Below are 18,986 nucleotides of genomic sequence, written 5' to 3'. Positions count from 1 at the left end.
TTTATTAAATGAACACTGAAATAACAAAATTAACAAAGAGAACGACCGAAACAGTTCTGGCTGGTGCAGACACACAACAGAAAACAACTACCCACAAACACCAGGTGAGAAAAGGCTACCTAAGTATGGTTCTCAATCAGAGACAACGATAGACAGCTGCCTCTGATTGGGAACCATACCAGGCCAAACACATAGAAATAGAAAACATAGAAAAACACATAGAATGCCCACCCCAACTCACACCCTGACCAAACCAAAATAGAGACATAACAAAGGAACTAAGGTCAGGGCGTGACAAGTTTGAATACTTTCCGAATGCACTGTATGTAGGTTACATGAAGAATAGATTCAAATATTATTCCAATGTTGGCCTCTCTGGTCCAATTCCTAATTGTTTGATATTGTGATTTTTGTGTTGTCTTATTTTTTATTTTTTTTACTTAAGTCTATATTCTTCTTGTCAGATTTTTTTTTTGTACTTGTCCCAGACAAGAAGACAAATGTTAATGTAGAGATCTGTTTAACCACTATACACCTCGCTTTGTCAACCAACGTCAAAGGCCATTGACACACTCACACAAAACACCTTTTGTATCGTCATTCTTTAATTATATATAACTAATAGTCTATTGATTTGGCACTCATGCATTCAAGGCTTTATTTGGTTTCCACAGTACATCAACCTTTGTGGACTGACTGTGAGGACCTTTCTAAGTACACCATTGGTAACTATTTGCACTTAAATGGTAATTAGTTGTTGACATTTGGTACCTAAAAGTTTCAAGGACCTAACGTGCGTATTCCGAACGTACATTCTTATACTAAATCACACTGTGAAAGGGCTAGCTGTGTAAAACAGACGACCCAACTGTAACATAGTAAACAAAACCATTTTGACCTATTCTCTGTTCAAACAGAATGGGCAGGAAGTGAGAAAGAAAGGAAGCAGGTGTTCAACACAACAGGTGAATCACTTATTAAAGATCAGTGTGGATGAGCTCGTAGCATGCGAGGCTAACAGCTGTGGGGCCTAAGGGAAGTGCTCAGCCCAGCCAGCTAGATGCTATGGAGAAGATGTCAACACGGTACGGGACACAAGAAGCACAAAAATATGCTTCCATCACTTTGCTTTGTCCCGCAGACAAGATTTGGAAGAAATATGTTTACAAGTCAGTTAAAACACATGGTTGTCTACTCTCAGTGAATATAACTGTCAAATACTCTGTTCGTACACTTAATGGTGAAAAACTTATTTAAACACTTCCACAGTCAGATACAGGATAGTGCACACTTGTTTACAAGCCAGCTCTGTGGTAGGCCTATGGTCAGGCCTGGATCTTCTCTACAGAGAGAGAGGGTGATTTGATGATGGAGGGGAAGTAGTGGAACGGGTCTCCCAAGCCCGAAACCTCCAGCTCTGCCCAGTGGTCTCCAAACATTAAAACCAGATGCACTATCCAGAGCAGTGAGGTGCATTGTGAATTAAGGGTCTTAGATGGTATATTTAAAAAGTGCCAGTGTCGTCCATCATGGAGTCAGTTTTAGATTACACTCTGACTACTGCTCCTCACACATCATTCTGCTGTATTCACAACCAGCTCTCCATTTCAGACTTCAACAAGTGGGTCAAACTGAATGGATAGTATGCAGCCACACTAGTGTTATGTGTGTACATTGTGCGAAAAGCAAAGTCTAAAATGATCACCTGTATGCTACATTCCCAGCATTCACGGTTGGGCAGTCTGAAAAGAGAGAGACATTGTGTGTGTAGAAACCACAGTGACGTCTCCACTGGTTGAAAACAACCTCCCTGCTGGCGGACTGAGCCAGGACGGCCTTGCAGTGGTTTGTTTACATTGAGAGCTATTCCAGACAGCACACGCACGCACGCACGCACGCACGCACGCACACACGCACACACACACACACACACACACACACACACACACACACACACACACAAATATGCACTCAAATTCAAGCCTTCACTTGCTCTTCTTACAAACAGATAAAAGCTCAAAAATGTATTTCTCTGCTATTCTGTCTCTCTCACAAACACACACACCTGTGCTGTGTTCCAGTTCCACCTCCACACAGCTAGCTTGGCACTGGGCTGTGAGTAGAGAGAGTGAGCCAGCTCAGTGAGAATGCTGCAGAGCGTGTGTGTGTGCGTGTATGAGTGTGTGTGTGTGTGTGTGTGTGTGTGTGTGTGTGTGTGTGTGTGTGTGTGTGTGTGTGTGTGTGTGTGTGTGTGTGTGTGTGTGTGTGTCTGCCAGGGGCTATGAGGTGGGGAGCAGGATGTGAGTGATTGCACTGAGAGCGCAGGAGGAGGGATGATGGAGCACACAGGGATGAATCACTAGCAGGCTGCCTGGTTTCATAGTTTCACCCGCCCCCCTCCCTCCGTCCTCCTGTCTGAGACAATGTGAAGCCTCCCCAGGGTTACCCCCCCATCTCACCCCCTGGTTCCCCGGTTTGGAACCCAAGTGCAAAGGTCCTATCCTGTATCAAAAGCCCCTACTCCAGATTCTAGACCAAAACCACCCCCATCATAGCCTACATAACCTACATAATGTGGTCAAAGACACTACCCCCATCCACAGTCTGTAGCCAAGGAATGAGCTACTCCAAATACTTTAACAAGTTCTAAAGCTTTCCCACTGTTGTGTTGCTCTCACAAGCTACTGGTATACAGTAGAGGTCTTCACGGGCCCAACAGACCCCAGTTCTTTAAATACGCAAAAAAAGTGTTTTGTTTCATTTTGTAGAGACATTTTCGTTGGCTATATTAAGTTCGACCTGTCTTTTACATGTTTTGAAAGATATGTTAAAAGTAGGCCTGTTGTAAAAGAATCACCTGCTGCTGTCATTTGTTTGGTAGGCCTACACTAAGCACTCGCCTTCGTTGGTAATTGCTGTAATATAAGCCTGTTCAACTTTTGAGAAGGTTTAAACCAGTTCTTCAAATATGCATCAATGGTTTTGTTTCATTCTGTTGAGGCATTCTCTTTGGCCAAATTAAGTTCAAAGTCAACTGTAATGTTGTGTTCCTATCGGTCTACTACAGGGCTACTCGCACTCAAATCATGAAAAGAAAAAAATAAAGAGGGCGAGATTTAATGTCACAATATGGAAACCTGTTTGTATTTTCCCTATAAACAATGACTTGACTTACTTTTGATATTACCCTAATAAAGTCAAAACCCTTTGTGAAGATTTGGTGTGGTATATTAGGCTTATGAAGGCAGTGCACCAGCGCTCCAACTGATTCCGACAGTTGAACTTGAAAAGATAAGACATTACATACTTCTGTCCATACATAACATTATGCACACAGCACTCATACCTAAGTATGATGCCCACAAAACATGCTCATCCTCTGTGTCTTATAGATCAAATCTCTTCTGTAATCTTTTAAAAAATATGGGGACCATTGGGATGCGCTCTTTTGAAAAGGGAGTACCTGTATGACGACATGATGATGCTCCCAAAGACACACCTGCCACAGTGAACTCCTGACTACACCCACAACACAGCCCACACTTCCTGCCACAGTGAACTCCTGACTACTCCCACAGCACAGCCCACACTTCCTGCCACAGTGAACTCCTGACTACTCCCACAGCACAGCCCACACTTCCTGCCACAGTGAACTCCTCACTACTCCCACAGCACAACCAACACTTCCTGCCACAGTGAACTCCTCACTACTCCCACAGCACAGCCCACACTTCCTGCCACAGTGAACTCCTCACTACTCCCACAGCACAGCCAACACTTCCTGCCACAGTGAACTCCTCACTACTCCCACAGCACAGCCAACACTTCCTGCCACAGTGAACTCCTCACTACTCCCACAGCACAGCCAACACTTCCTGCCACAGTGAACTCCTGACTACTCCCACAGCACAGCCCACACTTCCTGCCACAGTGAACTCCTCACTACTCCCACAGCACAGCCCACACTTTCTGCCACAGTGAACTCCTCACTACTCCCACAACACAGCCCACACTTCCTGCCACAGTGAACTCCTGACTACTCCCACAGCACAGCCCACACTTCCTGCCACAGTGAACTCCTCACTACTCCCACAGCACAGCCAGCACTTCCTGCCACAGTGAACTCCTCACTACTCCCACAGCACAGCCCACACTTCCTGCCACAGTGAACTCCTCACTACTCCCACAACACAGCCAACACTTCCTGCCACAGTGAACTCCTCACTACTCCCACAGCACAGCCAACACTTCCTGCCACAGTGAACTCCTCACTACTCCCACAGCACAGCCCACACTTCCTGCCACAGTGAACTTCTCACTACTCCCACAGCACAGCCCACACTTCCTGCCACAGTGAACTCCTCACTACTCCCACAGCACAGCCAACACTTCCTGCCACAGTGAACTCCTCACTACTCCCACAGCACAGCCAACACTTCCTGCCACAGTGAACTCCTCACTACTCCCACAGCACAGCCAACACTTCCTGCCACAGTGAACTCCTCACTACTCCCACAGCACAGCCAGCACTTCCTGCCACAGCTCCACTCCATCACAATAACACTAAGATGAAAACAGCCATAAGAAAACAAGATAACATGTGTGCAAGCTTAAAATGCATTAAATTATTTACACATTATAGATCTTAGACAACAAAGCAAAGCATAGATTTATGATAGTTTTATAAGGACCTAAAAAACATATTTCATGACTTCCTGGGCTTCTGCTGTAATTACCATGGAGAGCTGCTGAACCATCAAAGACTCAATCAACTTCCCCAGACACACACTCCCTCCTCTGCAGCATTGTGTATTTGTGCTCTGATTTCCCTCTTGGCAGGGTTGATGTTGGTAAGAGTAACTGGGGAACCTTCAACAAGGGTTCCATTCTTCATCCTGCTGGGCTCTGATGACTATCCTGTCGGTTAGACTGAGCTCGGGTCTGCTGTAGCTCCATACTCATATAGTTACTGGGAGTCATACAGCATTCCCACCCTGTCCCCACCCAGTCCTGAAATATACTGGGCAAGACATTTTTACGCGCACGCACGCACGCACGCACGCACGCACGCACGCACACACACACACACACACACACACACACACACACACACACACACACACACACACACACACACACACACACACACACACACACACACACACACACACACAAATACACACACACAATTTGAAGAGAAAATTGGTTGTGTCAAACTGTCAGGTGCTGGCATAAGATGCTAAATGCAAAAGCATATTCAAACTGAACACCAAATGTTTCCAAATGACTAGCATTACTGTTGAGACATTGATTTTATCAATGTCATCATACAAATATAGTGCTTATTACTCCACTAAATACCTTTGTGTTGTTTCTTCATCTCCACCCGTCTATAGGCCTACAGAGTCCAATCTCATCATGCTGCTGCTATACATTTGTGACTTGTACACTGTGTATTTACAATCATTGTGGCACTAATCTATCTCCATACGTCTGTGAGAAGAGTGGATAGGCATTTCCATTGAATAATATACACTCCCCTCCTCTAATCTGAGTCTAGGGGACCTGACAGTGTTTAATGACATTCTTGATATTTGCTCCACAGTAATAGAGAACAGCAACAGAAAACAAAATGTATGGTATAGTATATAATGTACTGTATAATAACAACAACAGCCTAACGAAAAACAAAATGACCTTTACATTGAGTGTACAAAGCATTAAAAACACCTTTGGCCCTCAGAACAGTCTCAATTCTTCGGGACTTGACAAGGTGTCGAAAGAGTTCCACAGGGATGCTGGCCCTTGTTGTCTCCAATACTTCCCACAGTTGTGTCAAGTTGTCTGGATGTCCTTTGGGTGGTGGACCATTCTTGATACACACGGGAAACTGTTGAGCATGAAAAACCCAGCAGCTTTGCAGTTCTTGACACAAACCAGTGTGCCTGGCACCTACTACCATACCCTGTTCAAAAGGCACTTAAATCTTTTGTCTTGCCCATTCACCCTCTGAATGGCACACATACACAATCCAGGTCTCATTTGTCTCAAGGCTTAAAAATCCTTCTTTAACCTGTCTCGCCCCCTTCATCTACACTGATTGAAGTGGATTTAACAAGTGACATCAATAAGGGATCATAGCTTTCACCCGGATTCACCTGGTCAGTCTGTGTCATGGAAAGAGTTCCTAATGTTGTATAGACTCAGTGTACATTAGATTGTCACAAGAGTTTTCAAAATGACAGTTCATTATACATTTTAAAGGCATGAAGTTAACATAACACAATTGATTTGAGCCAAATTAAAAGATCAATTCTTTTTTGTAGTAAATTCCATGGCTTATTGTAGCATATATGCTATTCATTCAACCCATTATCTCTCTTTTGTATAGCTACACTCACAATACTCCCACTTTCCCTGACTTTCTGAGTTATTAAGCAATAACGCACGAGGTGGTGTGGTATACCAATATACTATGCACGACGCTTCGCAGGGGGACTGGATACAACCCTTAGCCATGGTATATTGGCCATCTACCACAAACCCCGATGTGCCTTATTGCTATTATAAACTGGTTACCAACGTAATTAGAGCAGTAAAAATAAATGTTTTGTCATACCAACAATCAGCATGTCAAACAACAATCAGCTGTCAAACAATCAGCATTCAGGGCTCGAACCACCCATTTTATAATAAAGTATTGTAGGGCAGCAGGTAGCCTAGTGGTTAGAGCGTTGGGCCAGTAACCGAAAGGTTAGATCGAATCCCCGAGCTGACAAGGTAAAAATCGGTCGTTCTGCCCCTGAACAAGGCAGTTAACCCGCTGTTCCCCGGTAGGCCGTCATTGTATATAAGAATTTGTTCTTAACTGACTTGCCTAGTTAAATAAAGGTTACATTTAATATATATATATATATATATTATAATAGTGTAGTATCAGTCACAGAGCCCCAACTAACCTGGGAGGAGCAGTGCGGACGTGCTCGCCCTGTCGACTGTGCCTGGAACTGATCCAGATCATCAGGGCTGGATTGGCTCCAGGTGCAAAAAAAGCTGGCAGGCACATTGAAGAGGGACCTCTCCGAGATCCGACTGTTCAGTTCAGCGCAGAGCAGACAGTCGGCTTGTAGCTGCCAGATAGACTGCTGCGTTACAGTGGGATAAAGTCATATTGTTTTATATGACTTCCATTGCTTTCTGGAACGTATTTGAATCGAGAATATAACGACAATATCATTTCTGGTTAGTTGTCAGAGTTTCTGGAATTTGCTTTCAGTTTCTTGCTTGTCAATTATTTATTATTTGAGAGTATTTGTTTGGGATGACATACTGTTTACCGACCGTCTGATGGAGATAAAACTGTTAGGCTATAATAACAAATCAAAGGTTTGTGAATTAGGGCTATAGCCCACTGGCACAGCGTGCGATTAGTGTGTGGCAAATTGAAGTTATGGTTTTATAATGTAATGACAATATTCTAATATTATTTCAAATTTGTTCTTTTAGAAATCTGTTTTGAATGAAGAATTTGAACAGGGATTGCCCATCTCCGAAAGACGGGATTTGTGCTCCTTTTGGGTTGCAGTCTTTCAAGAAAATTGGTTGGCTCGTCATCGCCTTGAGTGACTTTGCCTGGTTTTTGTTTTGAGCTCTCCCAGAAATGGTGGGGCATCTACATTTACAAGCTATGGATGACAGTCTGAAAGGAAAGAATCGGGAGGGACTGCTTGACAGTCCGGATTCGGGACTCCCTCCGAGTCCAAGTCCGCCCTTCTATTCGCTGTCCCCCGGTCTGCTCGAGTCGCGCTCCGGGAGTTGTACGACGCCAGTCGAGAACCATGGATACTATAAAAAGGAGAGCAAAGAAGGCAAACTGGTAAGCAACATTTGATAATGTGTTTTGATAGCTTACAAGTGCCGCTGGCTCTGCGCATTGTGCGCAACAAGTGCGCAATTCTGAATAAATAAATACAACTGAATTTGTTTGAGCAAGACCAGAAGGAATTGCAGCTATGTACCCTCCGATTGACTTTATTGTTACACCATGTGTCCGTCATGGTAGTATGTAAACTGTTTTGTTTTGAACAGATACATGAATTTGCACATTTCTTACTCCTAAACATCTGGTTTTCCTCTTAATTTTGGAATTTCACTGGTGCAGCGCATAGGCCTAGACAGGTTCTTATTCAGTCTTATCATTAGAAATCATATAGTTGAATGAATTCTGACATGTCTTGATGATTGCTTGGATTCAGGATCATTAATCTCAAACAATAATAAACAAGTTTATGGATAAATTATTGATAGGCCTCAGATCAAACATCTAGAATCTGATCACCCAGTCCTATAGGCTACAAGTGTTATGTGTTATAATACTTGTAGGTATTATGTGTTATAATACTTGTAGGTATTATGTATTATAATACTTGTAGGTATTATGTGTTATAATACTTGTAGGTATTATGTGTTATATTACTTGTAGGTATTATGTGTTATAATACTTGTAGGTAGTATGTGTTATAATACTTGTATGTAGTATGTGTTATAATACTTGTAGGTATTATGTGTTATAATACTTGTAGGTAGTATGTGTTATAATACTTGTATGTAGTATGTGTTATAATACTTGTAGGTATTATGTGTTATAATACTTGTAGGTAGTATGTGTTATGATACTTGTAGGTAGTATGTGTTATAATACTTGTAGGTAGTATGTGTTATAATACTTGTAGGTAGTATGTGTTATAATACTTGTAGGTAGTATGTGTTATAATAAATGTAGCCTATAGGACTGGATGAAATAGAACCAATGGTCTAGCTTTCTCTCATTTCTGTGTTAAAATGGATTCAATTGTTTGTGGTGATTTTGTCATTTGTAATAATTAACTTTTCACTGCAGAAACCCCAAGAGAAGCAGTGTCCAAAACACCCTCTCTGTTAATGTTCCATGAAAGGGATAAGCATCAATCTGGGTTATTTCCAATTGTTTTGATATGTTCTTGCCTCTTGAGTGAATATTTAACCATACTTAAGAGTCAATGAGGAATGTTACAAGAGAGTCACAGCGGATGTCAAACATCTCTCTCTGTCTGTCCCATTCGTGATGGAATAGTTTGCAAGTTCGTTGGCAGTCCAGAGTTGAAGTGACCCATAGAAACAAACAGAACTCTAGGTCAATGTGTAAACACTTTAACCTTGTGAGTGTGTGTGGTGGTAGCAATGGAAATGGGTGAGGGGACAAAACAGAGTGTGATTGTGATTATATCTGATTAGTTCCTTGGGTCTGTTGTGGTCTCCATTACTGACAACTCTCAGGTTAATGCCCTCTAGTCGACCATGCTGCTGCTCGTGCAGAATATTACACTATAACCTGGCTTTACCCTTTCACTGCAGCCAATGCCAGCTTGGAAACCAGACAACCCATACAGGCACATGCTTCGGCATGAAATCCCCAATAAATAGATAGTGTGAATAGTGCCTCACACCTGGGAGAGGACACACATTTGATGTATTATTATTTGATCAAGAAATGCAATTTGTGTAATGTTGGTTAGAAATAATAAGTTGTATCAATCGTTTGCTATGATTTGAGTGAAGTGTAGTAATCCCACTGAGGAACAAAGGTCATTTATATTTTAAAAATTGTTACCAAGGCACTCCTAATTTAGCTATCAAAGGAACATGTTCATACAGGTCTAGATGGCATTTATGTGTGCTTTTAGAGGGAAGCCAGCAGCCAACTTCACATACAGTACAATACAGTAGATGGGAGTTGCGTGACACTGGTTTGTTGAGGCCTGAAAGGGAGAGATATGGTCCTAATCCCCTGGATGTGGGGACGGGTGGAACTCCCCTGCTTTGTGGTTTCCCTTCAAACAGAGGCTTTGATTGGGGCTGATTCTGCTTGTGGTTCCAATACCTTTAATGGGATTGCAAATGTATGGAAAAAATATATATCTTCCATTAGAAAAGGCTGGCAAAGCATTTTTTTGTGGGAGTTTGAGTGATTTTCTTTTATATACCGTATGTGCATGCTTGGAACTGGCAGTAGGCAGACATGCATGCACTTGCAGAAAACTTGACAAGCAGCATATCAGATGAAAGGAGGTTGTCAATGCAGGGGTGAGCAGGTTCAACAGTATCCCCTTGGATAGACATTTATTTGTATCACAGTCAAACTCCTGCTTTATATTCTGGTTATTAAATGGTTTATTACACTGTTATAGCTTCATATGGGGGGAGGCTGAGAGTCCCTCTCACCAGTCTGTGTTCTGGCCCAGTCAAGGGGCTCAGTCAGCACTATAAATATCCCTGCATTAGTGTATAGGACAGAAAGGAGACTCGTGTTGTGAGTCATCAGGTGCTTATTCCAGCTTTAATGTTGATATTGATAGTGATGCTAGAGTTTGAGGACATCTACTATACTCAGTCAGAAGTTTACTGTGTGATGATGATGGGCAGAGTTTTTCCTTACTCCATGTTCTCCTGATCTACCTCGAGTGTGTGAGAGAGTTGCTCTTTGTCTGAGTGTGTATTGTACTGTATGTGGTTTTATGCTTAGCTGCACACCAGGTCGACTAGGTGGGTGGAGAAGTGCTTCCGGGAGAATGAGTTCCGTATGTGTCCAGCTGCCTGGGTACTGTAGATTAGGGATGAACATTTTCCCGAAGATCTGCTAAATTTCAATACGGGTAATAATTTATATTTATCCCGAAAGTCGCGGGAAATACCACAAAAATTGGAAGTGCCCATTTAAAGCCAATATATGGTTACTATGCCAGGGTTCTCGCAAAATAAGATTGTCACTGCGCCACATTGTCGGCTTGGCTGCGCCACTATGTAAATATTTCACAGCAAGTGAAACTGATGGTAACGATAGTGTAACTTTGATCGCCAATGACATTGTTGTGAATTGCGAAACAGGCCGTTCATAAATTCCCGAGCGTTATCATGTTCCTAAATTAATTCAGCGCCTTTCAGCAGTAGGCCTAGGCTACTGCATATGGACAAAGAGCGCGCTCGGGACTCACAGAGCGCACCCGGAGTAGGCTATAGCGTTATCGAAACATACAAACTTTGTAACCGCAGTCAAATAAAAGTCAAATGACCAAGCTTGCTAGATAACCTCCAACGAATGACAGAATATCTCCTATTTGGCAAAATCGAGTTAATAATTATACAGATCAGCTCATAAATAACGGGGACATGAAGAGAGGACATTGTTTAAATATCAAGGTATCTTAACGGGGACATGAAGAGAGGACATTGTTTAAATATCAAGGTATCTTAACGGGGACCAACTAAAAAGAAACATATCTACTCTCATACCGTTTGGTGATCACACATTCTCTACCAAAGCTCTCATATGGGCAGCAATACGAGACAACGCAAAGAAGTGGGGGAAATGTGATAGGCCTATTTTCACATAGGCTACATAGGCGAGACGTGCTTTGATAATGCTACCTATGGATTACAATATAAAGTTAGTAATTTTCATGCGAGAAGTAGTCAGGATTTGGGGTTTCAGTGGGATTGTGACGATAGGAAAATAGCTCTATATAAGGCTATATAAGACTACTACTCCTCAATAGATAAATGATACTATTGATGTAGGTTACATTATTGCATGCTAAATGTTTCTAGTCAGTGATAGATGAGCAAACGAATACATGAGCTACCACTTCCACTGGTCCAGCTAGAGTTAAATTAACCAAATATACAGACAGAGATTGAGTGAAGCAAAATCACAATGATTTATTATCAGACAAGTCACATGGTTTTGGTCGGGAGTTGGACAGGCTACTACACGAGAGAAGAGCAAAATCCACGTGTAGGCCGTTAACATGCTAGTAAAATGTTCTGATCAACTAATATATGAGCAAACTAGAATAAAGAGTATCATTAGCACTCTACTCAATTTAGCTAACATGTCCCCAGCCTAATTGTTCCCAAATATCCAAACGGAGATCAGTGAAAACTAAAATGTGACATTGATTGATGTATCTACAAGAGTCCCCACATTTTGTCTCAAAACAGCTCATGGCGCTGTCCCAATCAAAACGGTACTGAAATTATAATGCAGGTGACCACACACGACTATTGCTAAGAATTCATATAACGGTTGGATATGACTTTCGAAGTTTCAGTATAAGCAAGAATTTGATACATGCCTTCAATTGTATTAGCCTACTTTATTCCAATATTTTCATAACTAGTTGATCAGAACTAAACTGAGTTTTTCTCACCGTTTTTTCTAGGCCCAACGGCTGTTTCCTTGTCTCTACTCTACAGTATAAATCAATATAGCTTACTGTTTTCTAAAAATGTGGCTTTTTTGGGGGGTTCGGTCTCATTTCATTTCTGTTATGTTGGACCAGGCCTGGGCTTCAGCTCACCGGGCTTGGGTAGGACCGGGATCACATTTTCAGTTCTAATGAGAACTCTAAACTGGATTCGGGTCTTGTGTGCAGTCCAGCAATGTCAATTATGCGTGTGCTTTCAATTTATGGCGACTTTGTGTGAAGTATATATGCTAGGCTAAAGGCTTCCATGTGACAACCTGTTTGGATAATGTGCCATGTGTGTGTTTTGTGGAAATGCTGTAGTTCGACATTAGGTGAAAATTTGATTTCCCTTGTCATTACATTTCTTTCGGGAAATGTGAAGAGTGGTCCCGGGACAGTCTCGCGATTCTGGTCGCCAATGTTAATCCCTACTGTAGATGGAGGAGCTCCTAGCCTGGAGCCCACCTACCATTCACAAGTGTTTACACTTTCAAAGGCTGCCAACATATTCATTCCCCTGGAAAAACAGCGAGGGTGCTGTTGCTGCCAGAGCACAGAAGACATGCCAATCACACTAGTTTAATATGATGATGCCAGCAGCACACAGTGGAAAATTAACGACTTTGCAGATGAAGGTAGATTGACAGGGATTAACAGCAATGAGGGTGGCATGGTTATTGGTTACACTAGCTCTCATCTGAGTGAGAGTGATATAGTCAGCAGAGTTGAAGTTGCAAGCTGGGGTACAGTACAGCCTACAGAGTGAGGTTTTGTCCGGTTCCGATTAGGGGGGTTGGGTAAAACAAGCTGTGTGCTGCACAGTGATTTGAGTGGCAACTCTGCTGTGCCCTTGGCCTGTTCTGACCTGTCCCAAGAGCAATTCTTTGGGTTTGGAGAGACATGTGCAGCCAAACCTTAACATGTGACAACTTTCCTCGATCTACACTTTGTAATGACACAGAGAGAAAGAGAGGGAGAGAAAGAGAGGGAGCGAAAGAGAGGGAGAGAAAGAGAGGGAGAGAAAGAGAGCTGGTGGGAACAGAATGATATAGCTGATCCAGGAAGTTTGTGTTTGGAGAGATCCTGTAATTACACATAAAAGTGTTAGTTGGACGTCTTGGACTCACAATAAAACATATTGTCTGGATGGCATTATGACTAGATGTCATCCGTGCGTGCCTCTGGGCTAAGACAGCAGCACTGTATAGACTTGGCAAAGGATTTAGAGTTTGCTAATTGGTTCCAGAAGCAGTAGCTACAGTGTAGGGGTTTGTGCCTATGACTTTATTGGTCTCTAGGCAGACGGTGGGACAGGACAGCAGAGTCCCTATGCAGAGGCCTTCTCATAGGGTCTTTCTCAGTCAGAATGCTGGGTGTAACAGGTAAACCAAGTCTGGTTCAGACTAGAGAGTATTTCACTCTCTGATGACATGGTCTAACCTGTTTGTCAGACTCAGCCGTACGTGATAATTAAAAAAAAAAACTTTATTTAACTAGGCAAGTCAGTTAAGTTCCAATTCTTATTTACAATGAAGACCTACTGGGGGGGCAGAAGGACAGATTTTTACCTTGTCAGCTCAGGGATTCGATCCAGCAGCCTTTCAGTTACTGGCCCAACACTCTAACCACTAGGCTACCTGCCGCTCTAACCACTAGGCTACCTGCCGCTCTGACCACTAGGCTACCTGCCGCTCTAACCACTAGGCTACCTGCCGCTCTAACCACTAGGCTACATACTCTGGTGAGATGCATACAGTACGTACCATAAGGTTGACAACACTGACTACAAGGCTTCATTCATTTACAGTCAATTGAAATCAAATGAACCGAAGCATGTATGTGATCTCTCTGGGACAGGGTTTGTTGTGTAGTGCAGACAGATAGACAGACAGACAGTAGCCTCTCTCCTGTCCTGGTCAGCCTTGTCTGCTCTTGGCTGGGCTAGTGTGGGTGTCTGGACTGGTGGCTCTCTGTGGGGTTGATTTAGTGGAGGCAGCAGAGCGGTTCTAATGGCTTGAGCAGGTGGAGCAGGGACGTTGCCCAGGTTCAGGACACAAAGAGGTGGAGGGTCACTCTCAACTAGCCCCCTCAGCTACACAACAGGCAGACATGCTGGCTGGCTTTTTCAGTTCTTTCAGAAGCATACCACTAGGCTGCTTGGGGGCTCAGTTAAAAGAGATTGACAGCTACTGTAACAATTCATATGGCCTTGTCCCACTATGTAATTATGTGAATGAAAAAAGTAGTGGTGTTCTGATTGCTACTTGTTGCGTAGACATACATCACCATTTCCTCTTTCTAGCCAGGCTGTGTTCATCTATTGTAGCTGTGTTGTGTGAATGCTGGGGGAGATAACACAGGACTCCTCTTGTGAGTTCCTGTCCTGTTATGTGTGGATTGAGAGCCTGCATCTTTGCCAGCCAAAGAAACTGTTCTCTGTATTAGGTAGAGAGCAATAGTAGTGTGATCTCGCAAGGCAGTCTGTGATGACACCTACTCTTGCCTGAGAATCGATTCTGCCAGCTCACTTCCCCTCACCACCAGTATGTTCGTTTTTATACATTAACGGGATAAAGTGATGGATTTATATGAATGGCCTGCCTAACCTTAAACCTCTATCCTCCCCTAGCTGCCGTACCTTCTCCTGAACTCAACGGGGACGGACCCGAGGGCACGCATGTACCCTGTGTTCTTTGGGGAGAGCATCGAGGTCAACCCAAAACCTGAAACAGAGATCAAGTGAGTGACCCTTCACCAAACTACATACAGAATGGGTTGCTATTAATAGTAGGGCTGTGACAGTCATGGAATTTTGGATGATGGTAATTGGCCAGCCAAATGACCGTGTTCACCGTAATAACCGTTCAAATAGCATTTCTTAAAAAAATATATCTATATACAGTACCAGTCAAAAGTTTGGACACACCTACTCATTCAAGGGTTTTCTTTATTTTTACTATTATCCACATTCTAGAATAATAGTGAAGATATCAAAACTATAAAATAACACATATGGAATCATATTGTAACCAAAAAAGTGTTAAACAACTCAAAATATATTTATATTCTTCAAAGTAGCCACCCTTTGCCTTGATGACAGCTTTGCACACTCTTGGCATTCTCTCAACCAGCTTCATGAGGTAGTCACTTTTGGTTACTACATAATTTCATATGTGTTATTTCATAGTTTTGATGTCTTCACTATTATTCCAGAATGTAGAAAACAGTAAAAATAAAGAAAAACCCTTGAATGATTAGGTGTGTCCAAACTTTTGACTGCGACTGTGTATATACATTTTGACATACAGTACATTTTATCCTTCGCTCCTGACTGCATGTAGAAATAGAAATAGAATGAATAGAGCAAGTGTCTCCATTTAAGTCAATGATGGCATAATGGGTGGACTGGCGACCATTGCAAAGTAGGAAGTAAAAGAAGGAAGTGTACCCAAATTTGTTGATTCATCTCAACTGACATTACAAAAAAACATTCCATTGCATGAGCCACATCAGTTAACATCACAATACCAGGCAGCGATTGCAAGTGTACCTATGAGTTTACAAGTCAAATTGCCACACGAATGCCCGGCCTTCTGGTCTTTAGTCAGTTGATCGCCCCTCCCCCCCAAAATAATGATAGTCTTCATCCATAGCCTGTTACACAGTAATTGTGTCAGCCCTACTTAATAGTGCCATCTAGTGATCAGCTTCTATACCAATTACTGCTTAATCTGTTACTTCATGTTTGCCCTTCAAAGTACTTCGGTACTTCAATACTTAATCCAATGTCTTTGGTTCTACTCCCCAGGTGTAACTCTCAGGTGAAGTACGACTCAGACAAGCACTACCGGGACCAGGTGTACTGCGCTCCTGTTCCAACGGTGACGTCCTACAGCGAGACGGTTGTTGCCATGCAGAACAGCACCTGGAGGAGTTACAAGTCACAGGTATATCTAGAGCCGCGCCAGAGGCCCCTGCACTACCAGAGCACCACCATTGTGTACCCCAAACATGCCAAGAACACTTACCGCACCACGCTCAACTACAACGCTACGGGCTCCCGCCGCTGGTTTGTCTCCACCGTCCAGCTGGAGTCCAGTGAGGACAGCAGCCCTTGCATCATCTATACAGAGGACCTCTAAACCCGATCCCTGCCTGGCTAATCCTACTGTTATGGAATGGACACACACACACACACACACACAGTCATATTGCATAATATATTAGGGGTACTATAGGGGAAGTACAGCGAATCACATAGGCCTTTAAAGAGCTGTACTTCATGGTTCATTATTCGTCTGATTGAGTTAAGCGCTGCCAGTCTGTAGCCTTGTCTCATCTCCAGACACACCTCTGATAGTTGAACATGACTAATTAAGGCTTGATGGTAGTATGTTACACATCTTGTTGACTGTCAATATGTATTATAGAAATGACATATTCATGAATGCTCAAAAGGGAAAATGTGTGAATACACAGACAGACTCATGAAAAGCAGCCTTTGTGTAAATGATGTGGGTATTCTGAAAAGAGGGGGAAACAGAAATGCAATACTTAGCATTTGAAAGATTGGACCAAAGATTTTGTATCAAAGGAGGTTTCACCCTAGTAGTGAGTCATGTCTTTGTCTCAACCTCATCGAACTGTCAGAAAGGACTCCTCCATTAGATCTACTTCACAACTGTGCATATTTCTCATCACAACATGTCCTGAGGGTGTCATGAGCATTTTCACCTCCAGTGATGTTGAACTCCTCTCTGCTGTCTTGCTTTGACACCAAACCACATCTCCATGACATAAACTCTAGAATCTTCCTTTTTTGTCTGATAGACAAAGGTCTTTTAAAGGAAAATATCACATTCTCTTACCATTTTCTACAACCAGTCAGAAACAGAGTCTTAGCAGGCACCTTAAACAGCAGGCAGACAGACAGTCAAGGTTTCTGTTATAGAATGCCTCTGGTGAAGGAGATGCTCTTTGTCGCTGCCATAACTACAACATGCCAGTTGGAAATGCTGAACTTGGATCCAATGAGGAGGGAGAGCAGAGCTAACCAGTTAATACTGTGACTAGCTGGGCAAACCTGAGGAACATATCTGTCTGTTTTTAGACAGCTCTAACCTCTGATGTCCTGATTGATTGGCAGACTGGTAAACACAACCATAAAAATCCCAACAGCTACTCTCTCTAGCACACTGTTGTAATATACTGGATAAGGAAATTGGTGGCTTGGATTTATATACTGCTGTCAGGTGATGTAGGAAAATAATACAGATGTAATATAGATTATTAAGAATTGCCTGATCTGGCTCACAACCTCTTTTTGTCTGTCTTATATACATATGGATTATGGAACCTGGTAAATGTTGAACTGTGTATTATGAATTCAGATATCTTACCTCAGGTAAAAAAAAAATCTCTACTCTATTTCATTGAAAATGTGTATTCCCTACTTTTAATTGACATATTGAGCAATTAAAAAAAATGAAAACTGTAGTTAATGTAGGTGTTGAAAATGTACAAAGAAAGGTGTGTTTTGTACACTCAAGAATATGGACAGAAGAAAGTAAGGAGAGAAAGTGGAGAGAGGCTGTGCAGTTTTATAAGCGGTTTTTGGAGGGTTTCTTGAGGGTTAAGATGTTCTGAATACTTAAAATACTGAGGGTTTGAACCATAGGTATTATAGTGGCTTGCACAGAAAGATAGTTCACTGGAAAGATTGTTGTGGGTTTATGTGATGTGCAGAAGGTATCTGAGAAGTCATTATTGGTACATTTGAGTTGATGAAAATCTAGGGGTCTGTTTTTGGTTGTTTTTCTTATTATTAAAGTTAGTGTTCGCTAACGGTTGATTTTGTTCCCTGTAAAATACTTTCCTGTTGTATATGTGGTATTGAGGCATTCTCTTTATATTTTTGTATATTTTCTGTCAATCATCTTTTTTTGTTTTGGACAAGAGAAAATAATTTAAAAAGACAAATGTATATCTTAATTGAATAAAAAACTAAATTCCAAAACACAAAGTGCACTATGGCCTCTTGTATTCTCAATATTTTATTTTCAGCAGATTAAAAGTGCCTAAAAGCCTGGAACCCAAAGCTGCAGTTGACAACCTGACTTAAATTCACAGCAGCATTCCCATGGCTTCTCCAAAGTTAAAGATAGGGCCAGGAACAAACAATCCACATGTCTGTTATTAAAGACAGGACATTATTTTAATTTTGTGTTCACCACAAAGGAAAGGAATATAATTTTTCCAGCAGCAGCAGCACAGGAAAAAGGAAGTTCCCCAGACATAGAGCGCCAGGGAAAAGGTCACATTAAATGTGGCGCAACTAGTTAACTGTTGAAGGTTCTGCCCTGCCCTACACTTTCAGGAGTAAACGAGTGAGAGAAGGAGAGGAAAAATTAAAATGAGAAGCTCATAGACTTGAAAGTAAAATAGGCAGAACTTTCCCCAGAAATGCTTATATCAATTACAGTCAACACTTCTACAATAAGCACAATCATGGTCGTTTCCAAAGCTTGAATATTTAGCATCTATAACTCAAGCACTATTCTGTCCCATAAATCCATCCTATTAATATCCAAGTGATATTAAAATAACAGCAGCGCTGCCTCTCTCGTTTGGCAGAGGGCACGTAGAAGGGTTTGGGTGTGCCTCCGAGCCCCATGGTCTTCTCAGTAGCACAAATCCATCAGC

General features: G+C 42.2%; 1 protein-coding gene across 2 annotated transcripts; it reads left to right on the top strand.

Annotated features, from left to right (window-relative positions):
• The first annotated feature begins 7,062 nt into the window (after window positions 1–7,062).
• On the top strand, window positions 7,063–18,306 carry rflna (refilin A). Of its 2 annotated transcripts, none has more exons than XM_055919279.1 (4): window positions 7,063–7,242; window positions 7,507–7,876; window positions 14,914–15,023; window positions 16,093–18,306. In XM_055919279.1, exons 2-4 carry the CDS (start codon window positions 7,661–7,663, stop codon window positions 16,424–16,426), a joined length of 660 nt encoding a protein of 219 aa, XP_055775254.1. In that variant the 5' UTR covers window positions 7,063–7,242; window positions 7,507–7,660; the 3' UTR covers window positions 16,427–18,306. The 2 variants fall into 2 exon arrangements, with proteins under 2 accessions (XP_055775254.1, XP_055775253.1); XM_055919278.1 differs by having other exon boundaries at window positions 7,063–7,386.
• Window positions 18,307–18,986: the final 680 nt, after the last annotated feature.

This window comes from Salvelinus fontinalis, chromosome 4 (assembly GCF_029448725.1).
Source record: "Salvelinus fontinalis isolate EN_2023a chromosome 4, ASM2944872v1, whole genome shotgun sequence".
Taxonomy (NCBI): domain Eukaryota; kingdom Metazoa; phylum Chordata; class Actinopteri; order Salmoniformes; family Salmonidae; genus Salvelinus; species Salvelinus fontinalis.
The sequence above is the reverse complement of the archived record's forward strand: the minus strand, read 5'-3'. Positions and strand labels throughout refer to the sequence as shown.